The sequence below is a fragment of the Lepidothrix coronata genome, unplaced genomic scaffold (genome assembly GCF_001604755.1).
Source record: "Lepidothrix coronata isolate B3197 unplaced genomic scaffold, Lepidothrix_coronata-1.0 Scaffold5, whole genome shotgun sequence".
Taxonomy (NCBI): domain Eukaryota; kingdom Metazoa; phylum Chordata; class Aves; order Passeriformes; family Pipridae; genus Lepidothrix; species Lepidothrix coronata.
Window position 1 is genome coordinate 1,409,934 of NW_016690185.1, and position 13,304 is coordinate 1,423,237.

Below are 13,304 nucleotides of genomic sequence, written 5' to 3' on the forward strand. Positions count from 1 at the left end.
GAATCCCAGTAACATCAGCTAAAGCTTAAGTGCTAGCTGGGTAGCTGTGCCTGTCAGGGTGTCATCGATCGGGGGGCCTGTGTCTGTCCCTCAGCATGCGCACAAACTGTACCTTCTCAGAGTGTTCAAACTGCCTCCAGAAGCTATCATACATTCTTTTTGTGGTCTTTTCAGGAGTGCAAACCACAGTCTTGATGTAAACTTTAAAGCTGCGGTCCAACAACTGATTAATTTCACCATAGTCATAATCATCGTATCTGTTTGGAATTGAAAGAAAATCACTTTCATTTTCAAGAAGCAGTTATTTCACTTGCATTGTTTCTAAGTTCCTATGCCAAAAGAAGTTGTTGAGTCATTTGTACCACTACTGGCCCTACCCAATAAACACAAATATGTTTAAAAAATACACACATTTACTTAAATAACAACTCTGCTTCAATCTGAGAAAGAAAAACTAATGCGTTTAGAACAAAAATAGTAAAACTGACCTTATTCCAAACATACAATGAATATAGTTCCAAATAGCTCGTCTTAGCATTGAGGTATCCACATCTTTGTGCATGGCCATTGTGTTGTAAGTCAGATTATAAGCAATATGAAACTTCTCGTCAAGTAGTTGTCCCACATCTGGATAAAGACGATTAACCAAGGAATAGCCATGGTCTTCCCAGGAATAATCCTTAGAATAAGTAAAAATGCAGAATGGAGAATGTCAGAAATAACGTTGTGAAGACCCGATGCTTTAATGTAACTGATCTCAGAGCAGGTAATCCACTGGGAGGTGGGGGTTGTTCATTTGCTGGCTTTAAGCCTCATCCACAGGGCAGTAAGAGACAGCACAGTGTTTGGTATTGGGCACAACAAACAGATTGTGCACTAAGCCTCCCAAGAGCAGACCCCATCCATGTTACCTGAACACGAAAGGTGGGCACGTGCATTCCGTGTCTGGAGAAGTCTTTGTAACCATAGCTGGTATCCTCAAAGTGACGAGACACATCTCTTGTTGCTGCAGATTCTTCATCTTCTGTTAATATCAAACAGAATTTCACACAATTTTGGTAAGAACAAATTGAAAAGTCTCCTAGCAGAACTTTTGCAGAAGAATGGGAGTCTCTGTGCTTTTTAAACAAACACAGAGCTTCACTGGACTACCCGTATGAAGATTCTTTGGTACAGCTCAGTGTGACTACAGCTATGGAGGCAACTCCATGAAAAACACTCAGATTATTTCTAACAGACAAACATCTTTTTCTCCCTTCTTTTGTGCACCAGTCTTCACCCTGTCCCCTAAGTCTAGGGGACACTTTCCTCCTAACTCAAGGGGTCTGTAAAAATGTCAGGGGAAAAACCCGTTTTGGAACAGATTGCTTCTTAAAAAAGAGACTTCTGAGACTTCCAGATGAAACTGTTGAAGAGCCCATGACAACCCTAAACCTGTAAGAGGTTAGGTATTGTCTCTCAGTCACCTGAAAGCAACATTTCATACACTTAAACAGCAAAGTGTGTTAAGGCCTTTTTAGAGTGTCTTGTGAGATGCTTAAATCTCTTGTGAAACTTTTAAATCTCTGAAAAGAGAGATTCCATTTCTGCTGGAGATTTTTATTAAACATAGTATTGCTATGGTGTGTTTCAGAGAAGCCACAAATTTTGGCACTACTTTGCTTTTAAGTGTTCTGGAAGAAAACAGCACATCCCTAATCTTGATCCTTTCAGAGAAATGGTAATGTTTTCGAGACATCTAATAACACTTCCCCCCCCCTTTTATAGTGGTAAGTATTTCTTCAAATAATTCGAGAAAGTCTGAATAAAGATATATTCACTCTACGTCTCTTCTACCTGAAGAACACACGAACATGCTTTCTCTCTTCTCCCTTTCAAAACGTGTAGCCATCTCTTCCTGGCTGGCCTCCTCTTCGTCTCTGCACTCCTGTAGCTGCTTCATTTTCTCCATAAGAGCCTCAACTTCACAAACTGACTCTGTAGACTTAAAAAGAAGAGAAAGACATTTAATTTTCATGCAACGAGAACTGACAACGATGGCAGAAATTGTCAAGCCAGAAAATTTAAACGCAACTGATATCCTTCATTTACATATTTAAATATGGATTTTTCAAGGAAAACATTTTTTGAAAGAAACCTGTATTGACCCAATGGTTCACATTTAGTCATCATCTCTTCTCAGTTAAATTGCTGGAATTTTTAGCATGATTTAAAAACTACAGCATTTTGGAACAAGTGGTTCACACACTAAAATTAGTTTCTCTTACTTAATCTAAATTAACAACTGAAAAACAAGGAGCTATAACAGAAATTCTGATAGAGGAAGTAACCACAATTTACTACCCAACTGTATTTTTCCCCTTCTCTGCTCACAGAGAAGAAACACTGAAGGAAAAAGGAAGAATGAGTGTAAATGCAGATTTAATGAAGCCTCAAAAGAAAGCTAGTTCAAGATAATCGTATTTCACAGGAGCTGTTTTAACACCACAAGACTGTTAATTCGGCATTCGGTCTTGTAAAAATCCATCAGCGCAAAGTGTAATAAAGTTATCTTTAATTTATACAGTTCTGCCCTTTTCCTCTCTGCCTTTTGCAGTTTGCTCCTTCAGAGAGCCAGCAAGCTCCATCTAACAAAATTTAAATGCCATTTAAACCCACACCGTTGCAGTAAAGTCTCGCAGGCAAGGAACCTGCAGCAGAAAATGCCCTCATGGCTGTTCTTAAACCAAAGTGCAGTTAACATCATGCTTTTCACTAAGTGGAAGCAAGTACAGATCAGCATAACTGCTGCAGGCAGGAAATGCTGTTTTAAAGACAGAAAACTGTGAATGATCTGTTAAAATGATCTGTTGTGTGATGCATCACAAACACCTCAAGGCAACAAAGTCAGAGGCTGGAATCAAAGAAAGAGCCCACTCTCCACTGCACCCATGAAAAAAGCATTCCTGGCCACTGCTGCTCAGGACACATATCATGAACTAGTTGAGACCTGGAGTCATCTCAGTTTGCTTTTATGAATGACAGGAGATCCAAAAAAATAGACAACAGGGATTGGATCTCTCTCCCTTTGGTAGCTTCCCCCAGCTTACTACTGTCATTTCAGCTCCTCCTAAATACACTTTTCCAACTGGTTTAGGCTCATCAATCCCACTCCCCATGAATGAAAAGAGACAGGCACCCTCCACGTGTTAAGTTTACAAAGAAACTACTACTATAGAAAGAGATTGTTTGTTCAGACAGATACTTACTGGAATACTTCCAGTTGGGCTGGCATGGATTTCCTCCACCCCGTGGTAACCATTTGTAATATCGCATAAGCAGTAGTTACTGACGGAAGGGGGCCTGAAAGTGTGACCCCCCTCACAGTCGATCTCTGGGCTGATCCCACAGCCAAATGTGAAGGAAGCAAGGGAGTGGTAGTGTGTAAGGAGAACAACTGCATGGATCAGCTCTGCCAGGGACCAGCTGTTCTCTTCAGTCTTTAAAAGTTGCTTAAAAAGTAATGCAAGACAAAAGTATTAAAGTCATTCATAAGACCCCCACCTTAATGCAACTGATCAACACATTTCTTTACCAGGTAAAATTATTTTTCCAACATCCAATCTTGCTTCCTAACTCTCTGCTGCCATTAATGTGCTCAGTATCCTGTTACCAGATGACCTGCCAGGGTTAAGCTACAAAGGAGATGACTTCTCTCCCCTCTCTGGTCCTCAGCAGTTGAATCAGTTTGGGTTTCCCTTTTGTAGTGTGTGGTTTGTATCGAGGCCAGGCTGACTTGCATTGAAATTTCACACCTCAAATGAAGATGCAACCACAACAGCTGCATGTTTCTTCAAATGGTCTTTGCAGCATCAGAAAACCCTGGCAACTCCTTGCAGATCAACTGCGTAAGAACCTGGCATCAGGGCTGGGCTCCCTCCATCTTGTCCCTGGGGGTGGAATGCTCTAGATTTGACAAGAAGCTTCAAACTCTCAACTTCCCCTTCAGGCAGGAAAGTGTGGGAGGTTTGGGGCCTTCTGGCAGAGCATGAGCCCTCCCGCACAGCCCAGTGCCCTGCCTCCCAGCAGGACCTGCCATCACCTCTCTGCCTGGCAAGGCAGCACTGAGAAAGTCTCAGCACCCACATCCTCCTTGCTCAGGGCACAGAGAGAGCAGAGGAGGTGCTCCAGTAGCCAGGGCTTGGCCCGGGGCAGGCCATGAGAGCCGCCGTCACCACACACACGCTGCACGTGCCCTTGGAGCTGGCTGGTCTAGGTGGCCCTCAGAGGAGCAGCCCCTTGGTGGCTTGTTGGTGCTGTGGTCCTGGCTGGCTTCTACCACCACTGCTCCCCTGGGCAGTTCTGCCAGCCTGCTCCCTCCAACCCAGCCTGAAAACTCAGCATTTGAACCAGGCAAAAATGTGGTGGCTGATGTTCTGCCTAACCTCTGGCAGCATCTCAAATACCCAGCGGTTCTGGCTACTGAAAGCACATGACTTAAGGAGGTGCAGACCTGAGCACATCATTATTGCACCAATGGAACTCCGACATGACACTCTGAAATGTCAAATTACAAATGTGTTGTAAATTAAATTTTAGTCATTTAAGAGCAGTTATGATCACTGGCACATGATCGCATTAGTTTTACAAGGGCACAAGTGATACTGTATCATGCTATATCACAGTGATGTAGCGCTGGAATCAAAGTCACTAACAGAGAACATCTTTAACCCAGTCTGGCTCTTAATCCTAAGAATCTGTGATTGCATTACTGGAAAAAAGGGTACATTCACATTACTTCAGGAAAGACCTACCTCGATATGTTCCTTGGTGATAAGCCAGGGTCGGTGAGCCAACATTTTGTTCAGTTCTCCTAAATTTTGCAGTTTTTGAGGTGCATTTTCCAGACCATTCAACCATTTGGGGTCTCCACCAACATGAAGGAAGTCATTCACATGGAGATTAACAAGGTAAGAGCACTGATGTCGTGCTGCAGCCTAGCAAGGAAAACAGTGTGATACAGAAAACAGTTACAGAAAGTGCTTTATGACAAGTAACATAAGTCATCATTTCCTCAAAATATGCAAGAATAACACTTGCAGTGATCAAAGGCTGAAGTAAAAAAAAATTTCTGAGATGAACACATCAGCTTGTTTTGATTATTGTTCTCACAACACAAATATCCCTCATTCATATACACTGTAACTATGCTGGCTACAGGTGCCATATGCCTATGCCCAGGGAGAAGTACAGGCATGGATTTATTATATGTCCTGAAGCAAGTAATCCATGCTGCATCATACTCCCCAGGGGATAGAAGCTGTCTCTAGGTGAATTTTTACCAGCAAAAGCAGGTTTTAGAACACATATAGCAAGAGAGACTACAGGCAGCTTTTCAGCCAAGACAGACTCATTATCATTTATTCAAACACTAATATTTTCTGCATCAAATTAAGATGCAGCCCAAAACTTTAATTCAACTTCAGCAAGCAAAGATCATTGAATGGACAGATTGGAAATCAACCACTTCTGGCAGAAAACTTGCTTAGAATTTAGATGCTCAGAAACAGATGATGGGACTGACTACTGATTTAGAGGGAGGTGTATTTGACAGGACACACACACATAGAAACAAGCTTTCCTGAGAAACAGTTTCTGAGATACTAAGGACACCAATAACAAACAATTGTCTAATTTTTATAACAGATTTTTCCCCCTTTTTCTCACAGTCCTACCGAAACTATGAATAAGTGCTGATCTTATGAAACAATCTGTGAGCCAGACACAAACAAACCTACTCTGCTTTTCCCCTTAGCTCCTGACGAAATGCCTTTCCAACTAGAAACTGCAAAACACAGTAATAAGCACTATTAAAGAAGACCAGAGACTGCTGCCAGAGTGGCTGTTTCTGCTCGCTGCATACCATTATCCCGATGTAGTGTCGGTAATGAAGCGGGAGTGGACCATCCATTTGCAGCAGATAGTGCTGAGTTTTTAGAAAGCTTTCAAGATACTGCGGGTGGAAAACCATCACCAAGGTAACATTGTCCAGTCTGCCCAGCGTGGCAAAAGAATCTGCAAACAGCGTGTGCATCGTGGCGTCTTCGTTTCCCACCTGAATTGTCTGATTGAACAGAAAGAGCAATGAGCAATATTGTCCAAGTACCACCAATCAAATAGTAAATAAATGTATTACCACAGCGCTCAGAGGCTCCGAGTGAAAGGAATTATATTATAAATCTATTAATGGCATTAGTGCACATCAGGCACATAAAATCCTTTTAATACCTCTCATTTAGGAGGTCACAAATGGTTATAACAGCAAAAGAAGATTTTTGGCTTTTGTCTTTCTCTAGTACAACACTGATTTCTCATTTTTAACTGTCTCACCTTCACTTTCCTGAACACCCAAGCTTGATCTAACTTAGTTCATTATAACTAAAATTTAACTGAATAATCACTTTTACTATGGATAAAAGAGGAAAAGAGGTAAAAAGCTAGCTAAAATGACAAGAGAGAGAAATAAAAGGAAATTGAAACTTAAGATTCTAAAATTCCTAGAAAACCACAGGCATAATACTAACTTTTCCTTTGCCCCAAATTCTCCTACCAGACAATCAGGAGAGAAGCACCAGAAATGCTCAGCCACGACACTCTGAAGCTTCTCAGATTCTTCAGAATGGTAGCAGCAGCTCAAGAAAAAGCAGTCTCAGAGCAGGGGGGGAAGGTACCTTGTGGACCAGTAGGAAATTACATCCGGATGTTCACAAGGAAACAGTATTGGGTTTCTCTCATGCTAGATAGCAGTATGGGAGGGGTCATAACTATTCCAAAGCTCCCCAAGGCTCTTACTGTTCTAGAACTGTAGCCAAAGTCTTCCCAGGACTGAATGTGATCACTACTGAAAATGTTTTGCAGCTCAGCAGCTGTCCTGAAAGCAAATGTGGGCTACTACTAAAAGGACGTTCCTTAAAAGCATAAAGTTCACTATGTACTTGAAAATACTACCACACCTCCTTCTCAGGGATGAATCTGCTTGGTCCGTGTCCCAGTGGTCTAGGAATTCTTATTCCAAGTTCCTAGAAGAGAAAATTACACCACCTCAGCATTTAGTTATAAACAACTTTTTAGCTGTGGTTGCAAGACAGAAGAGAGTTCTCCATTCAGAGCTGGGCTTATTTGGGTACTTGTGGTACTCTTACACAGGCACTTTTACTAGTACTGTTTGTACAAATGCAGATCATTTTTTTATACAAGTGCTTTATAATTAGCTGTGCTTGTTTACAGCGCACTGCCCCACTCCAGCAACAAAAAGTTCAACAACAAAGGCCCTGTCAAGTGAAGAAAACACATACAAATTTATATGCACATGCATACACACACACATACACACACAAACACACTACAGCCTGGTTCACAGAAAATTCTGCATAAAGCATATTTTGGCAGGGTGTCCAGGACAAGGAGTTCAGAACATGCCGGCTGCCGTGTGGTTATGCCACTGATACAAAACGAGGCTGCTGTGTGTGTGCACATCCGCAGTACACCAGCACACAACACTCTGTGCATCTGTCAGGAAATGAAACAGCTGTAACCCTAATCAGATTTCTTTTTCCCAACCTCAAAGAGCACTCAAACTGCTGAAAGTACCTGATCTACATTTGCATCTGCTTTCTTTTCAAGACAGGATAAAAAGCTATTCACATTTGGAGGGAAGGAGGGAGGGGATTTTGCTCAATCAGAACAGCAGCAGCCACGTCTTTGCGCACACTTCTGTGGACGTGTTACCTTACAGGTAAGGGGGAGGTTGGATACCCCCTGGCAGTTCACTCCTTGTCCTCGCCCTCAGCTAGATGAAGTTTACTGACTGGCCTACAGCACTCTGGGCCCTTTGTGCAGCCAAGAAGCAAATGCCTAAAAGACTTGGATGCATTTGTGCCCTGCCTGTTACACCGTTCCCTTTGGAAGGGTGGGAGCCATATATTCAAGGGCAGTCTCTGTGTTTAGAACAGAGCAGCCCTCAGAGAAGGCACAGCAGGGTCCAGGGGGCACATACCAAAGCAGGACATGGCCTCACCACACACATTCACACATGCCCACCTCCCCATTGCTCCAGAGGCTCCCTCCGTCACGTGTGCAGCATTTGTTGCAAACCAGCTCTCCTGAGGGGATTACTCCCCAGCAAGCAGCTTGGCTTCCCCAGAAAAGATGGGAGCCCTGCCACCCAGACCAGCTTCCTGCAGGGCAGCTGATGACATGGCACTCTTACAGATGGAGGGAGACCTGGGATTAATGCAAAGGATGGAGCTGAGTGCTAAACACTAGGCTATACATAAACTAATGGTTTGGTCTCCTTATCTGTTCCCTCTTTCCCAATCATCTTTGAGAATATATCCATTGCCTCCATTCCATAGCTCAAACCATCCATTTTGTGATGATATCAACTCCATCCAGGTTCTCAAGCGGATTTTGATGAATAAATAACCATACACTGAGCCAGTTCAGGCCACACAGAGCAGAGGGGCATCTTCAGCTGGTTTAGGCCTCAAGAGTAGATGAAGCCCCCAAAACTTCCTGCCAAATGCAGTTTTTAACTTTGCTACATTTTCCCCACATAAATAAAGGCTGTTATAAACATGAGATGCTGGTTGCACTCACTTCTGCACTCTTTCTGTCTTTAGCTGAGGTTTCTATTTGCATGAGTTCAGTGTACGAAAGCAATTTTATTAATCAGTTACCATTCCCTGAATTTTCCCCTAAGATTAAAAACCAGCTTCAGAGCCAGAAACAATCAGTACAGGTCTAAGTGGCAACCATCAAACTCTTCAGACTCTGACAGTCTCCTTAAATCCTAAGTCAGATGTCTTAATTTCTCAAGTCTTATTTGGATGAAGTAAGATCAAAGGGCAGCTCTCTACTAGTAGTCTTTTCACTTTTTCTCTGCAATACAGCTTTTTCCTGCTGAGGGTCCCGACATTCACAAGCAAATTTTCCCTGTCAGCCAAGTAACATCACTTGTGGGATGGAATTTATTGCCACCTCTTCTCAATGCGCTAGCAGAGCTTCTTATTTCAGCTACAACTACACTAGCAAATTAGAGAAACATCTTACATCTAAATGACAGCAAGCAAAAAAAGTTTGTAAGCATCATTTAAATTAGCAGCCTGTAAGCAGCATTTCATTTAGCAGATGTCTGCAGGTGTCTGCCAAATCAAGCACTCCAAGAAAAATACCTTGAAGTTTAATTCTTGAACAACTATGTTTCAGTCTTTCCCTTTCCCAGAACAGTAGGAGGAAGAAAAAAAACTCCAAAATTTAAGAACCTGAGATGAGCAGGCTGCTAACATATTTTGCCTGGCAATATAAAATACATCACTATCAACACACTTCAGTTTTTTAAAGCAGAGGTCAAACTTACGATTACACTGCACATAACAGGTTACACATTACTTAACTCACCAACCACTCTCTGCAAAGTGACTTAAGAGGTTTTTTAAGGATTAAATAAGTTGCTTTGTTTTCACTGAGGAGAGGGAGCATCCCCCTGATTGATATCATGGCACCAACCCAGTCCTTGAGAAGCCTGGGTTCAAGTCTCTATTCTGACAGAGAAGCTGCAAAGGGCTTGTGAAGATGACCCTGTTTCCCATCTGCAAAAGGGGGGTTTGTCTCAGAACATGCTGAGAACAGAAGCAGCTTGTCATAAGGTGCATGCTTAAACACAGTCATGAGACTTGTGTAAAATCTGACCCGTTAGAAGTCTTTTGAAAACTTTTATTCTTCAGTTAAAAGCTATGGCAAACCTTTTATACTGCCTTCCCCTCTTTTTCGGAACTAGCATTTAATAAAGTTCTAGTACTTCAGAAATAGCAGGGGTGCTCCCAGTATATCAACATTTCAAATACTATATAGATAACACAGTAATAATTCTCAAAACAGTCCTAGTGAATCTTCCCTTCATTTTAAACATATTTCTATGCTCCACAATACCCTTCACTAAGCATCCATCTTCCAAAATACACTCAACTCAAGGAGTACCACTCTCCTTCCCTTTCAAAGGCAAGACCTGCATCCTGACCAGACACATCACATCTCTCTCCTGCACCTTCCTCCTCAAGCTCCACCTCACCTGGAGCACCAACAAGCACTTGGTAAAGCGGTCAAGGCCAGGACGAGCAGCAGTTGGAAAAAAACTATAATTATTTTGGTTATTACAAAAGTATAAGCAACTTTCATGAGATTCCAGACCACTGAGTTGCACACCAAAGTGACCTACTTAGTGACGTGTTCTCTGCATCAAACTTCTCCCAGCTCCTTTCCTCCTGTTTGTCAACCTCACCACAACACTTTCATTCAGTTTAGAAACTCTGCAGCTGAATAGAGATCCAAGCTCAGCAGAAAGCCAACCACAACTGAGGCTTTAGGTGCAAATAAATAATAATAACAATAATAATAAATAATAATGATGATGCTGCATCAGAGGCACTCCATCTTCAAAGCCAGACCATAAAACTCAGGTTTCTGCAAAGCTGAGGACCAAGGGTGGAACAGATTTCACTTCCAACACCCAGAAACTCAAGCTAATGGAGGGAGGTGGGCCTTGCCTGGTGGCAATCCACTCCACTGCTCACCTGCCATATAAATGCTGTATTGCTATGTTGGCAGAGACAACCCTGAAAATCCCAGAAAAGCCTCCTCTTTCCCCTTATGTAACGTAATTTGTATTTCTCTACAGCCACTATTATTATTTCTATGGGAACTATGTTCAACAGGAACCTGGTGAAGTTCATCATCATCATCACCATATCATCTGAGGAACTCATCTCGTGTTTAGAAAATGCAAGATTCCTGCGAGGTAGGACAAGTGATCTCCCACTGAGGGAAAAAAAAAAAACCCTGAGAAACAGAAAAGCTACACATGTTACAGAAACTGCTACAGAAGACTGGTGGCTTGAGCTCCAGTCACGGGGTAATGCTGTAACCAGCAGACTGAGGGCCTTTTCAGACACTTCTCAGCCAGGAAATGTCTTATGCAAATTCACACCAAGAAACAGCTCTTCAGACTGAGACAGAAAAGTTAATGAGACAAGTCTGCAAACTTAATTACATACTTCCCAGTTACCATTCTCTTTTACCAGTCTGGCCTAGTTAGCACATCCAACTCCACAAGGACAACCAGACCAAAAATCTGTACTGCATGCACATACATGCTCGGAGAAGACCACTCTAAAGCCTCCAACACATATAAATTCACACAACTGACAGCTTTTCTGTATCTTACGACTGTCAATCAAGTCCACTTTTTACTAACTTTTTAAAGTGTCTTGACAGGAAGAGCATTCCTATCAAATTTAAGTAAAAGCTTGAGATGGAAAATTGAACAGCAGATGTGTAGAAATATTTAAAAGTACAACACACATTACCTCTGCTAGTAATAGGACATCACCTGCTTTGGCTCTGTCTCTTAAAAATGTAAGTGAAGAAAATAAANTTATTGCACCAATGGAACTCCGACATGACACTCTGAAATGTCAAATTACAAATGTGTTGTAAATTAAATTTTAGTCATTTAAGAGCAGTTATGATCACTGGCACATGATCGCATTAGTTTTACAAGGGCACAAGTGATACTGTATCATGCTATATCACAGTGATGTAGCGCTGGAATCAAAGTCACTAACAGAGAACATCTTTAACCCAGTCTGGCTCTTAATCCTAAGAATCTGTGATTGCATTACTGGAAAAAAGGGTACATTCACATTACTTCAGGAAAGACCTACCTCGATATGTTCCTTGGTGATAAGCCAGGGTCGGTGAGCCAACATTTTGTTCAGTTCTCCTAAATTTTGCAGTTTTTGAGGTGCATTTTCCAGACCATTCAACCATTTGGGGTCTCCACCAACATGAAGGAAGTCATTCACATGGAGATTAACAAGGTAAGAGCACTGATGTCGTGCTGCAGCCTAGCAAGGAAAACAGTGTGATACAGAAAACAGTTACAGAAAGTGCTTTATGACAAGTAACATAAGTCATCATTTCCTCAAAATATGCAAGAATAACACTTGCAGTGATCAAAGGCTGAAGTAAAAAAAAATTTCTGAGATGAACACATCAGCTTGTTTTGATTATTGTTCTCACAACACAAATATCCCTCATTCATATACACTGTAACTATGCTGGCTACAGGTGCCATATGCCTATGCCCAGGGAGAAGTACAGGCATGGATTTATTATATGTCCTGAAGCAAGTAATCCATGCTGCATCATACTCCCCAGGGGATAGAAGCTGTCTCTAGGTGAATTTTTACCAGCAAAAGCAGGTTTTAGAACACATATAGCAAGAGAGACTACAGGCAGCTTTTCAGCCAAGACAGACTCATTATCATTTATTCAAACACTAATATTTTCTGCATCAAATTAAGATGCAGCCCAAAACTTTAATTCAACTTCAGCAAGCAAAGATCATTGAATGGACAGATTGGAAATCAACCACTTCTGGCAGAAAACTTGCTTAGAATTTAGATGCTCAGAAACAGATGATGGGACTGACTACTGATTTAGAGGGAGGTGTATTTGACAGGACACACACACATAGAAACAAGCTTTCCTGAGAAACAGTTTCTGAGATACTAAGGACACCAATAACAAACAATTGTCTAATTTTTATAACAGATTTTTCCCCCTTTTTCTCACAGTCCTACCGAAACTATGAATAAGTGCTGATCTTATGAAACAATCTGTGAGCCAGACACAAACAAACCTACTCTGCTTTTCCCCTTAGCTCCTGACGAAATGCCTTTCCAACTAGAAACTGCAAAACACAGTAATAAGCACTATTAAAGAAGACCAGAGACTGCTGCCAGAGTGGCTGTTTCTGCTCGCTGCATACCATTATCCCGATGTAGTGTCGGTAATGAAGCGGGAGTGGACCATCCATTTGCAGCAGATAGTGCTGAGTTTTTAGAAAGCTTTCAAGATACTGCGGGTGGAAAACCATCACCAAGGTAACATTGTCCAGTCTGCCCAGCGTGGCAAAAGAATCTGCAAACAGCGTGTGCATCGTGGCGTCTTCGTTTCCCACCTGAATTGTCTGATTGAACAGAAAGAGCAATGAGCAATATTGTCCAAGTACCACCAATCAAATAGTAAATAAATGTATTACCACAGCGCTCAGAGGCTCCGAGTGAAAGGAATTATATTATAAATCTATTAATGGCATTAGTGCACATCAGGCACATAAAATCCTTTTAATACCTCTCATTTAGGAGGTCACAAATGGTTATAACAGCAAAAGAAGATTTTTGGCTTTTGTCTTTCTCTAGTAC

At 41.8% G+C, this 13,304-nt stretch overlaps 2 protein-coding genes across 9 annotated transcripts in view; one reads left to right on the forward strand and one right to left on the reverse strand.

Annotated features, from left to right (window-relative positions):
• ARMC2 (armadillo repeat containing 2) overlaps nucleotides 1-5,908 on the forward strand; it is a 76,537-nt gene extending 70,629 nt beyond the window's left edge. For all 6 annotated transcript variants that reach the window (XM_017827857.1, XM_017827841.1, XM_017827801.1 and 3 more), the window contains one exon: nucleotides 5,795-5,908. In XM_017827857.1, coding sequence (XP_017683346.1) covers nucleotides 5,795-5,801 — 7 coding nt within the window. In that variant the 3' untranslated portion in view covers nucleotides 5,802-5,908. The remainder of the gene's footprint in view (nucleotides 1-5,794) is intronic.
• SESN1 (sestrin 1) overlaps nucleotides 1-13,304 on the reverse strand; it is an 84,568-nt gene that overhangs the window by 2,602 nt on the left and 68,662 nt on the right. The window contains exons 1-8 of one of the 3 annotated variants that reach the window (XM_017827879.1): nucleotides 6,993-7,077; nucleotides 5,903-6,103; nucleotides 4,794-4,976; nucleotides 3,249-3,491; nucleotides 1,837-1,984; nucleotides 912-1,024; nucleotides 489-679; nucleotides 113-257 (exon numbers count right to left, since the gene is read on the reverse strand). In XM_017827879.1, coding sequence (XP_017683368.1) covers nucleotides 113-257; nucleotides 489-679; nucleotides 912-1,024; nucleotides 1,837-1,984; nucleotides 3,249-3,491; nucleotides 4,794-4,976; nucleotides 5,903-6,073 — 1,194 coding nt within the window. In that variant the 5' untranslated portion in view covers nucleotides 6,074-6,103; nucleotides 6,993-7,077. Of the gene's footprint in view, nucleotides 1-112; nucleotides 258-488; nucleotides 680-911; nucleotides 1,025-1,836; nucleotides 1,985-3,248; nucleotides 3,492-4,793; nucleotides 4,977-5,902; nucleotides 6,104-6,589; nucleotides 6,676-6,992; nucleotides 7,078-11,759; nucleotides 11,943-12,868; nucleotides 13,070-13,304 lie in introns of those variants that run through there. The other 2 variants (XM_017827889.1, XM_017827899.1) reach the window with 2 other exon arrangements.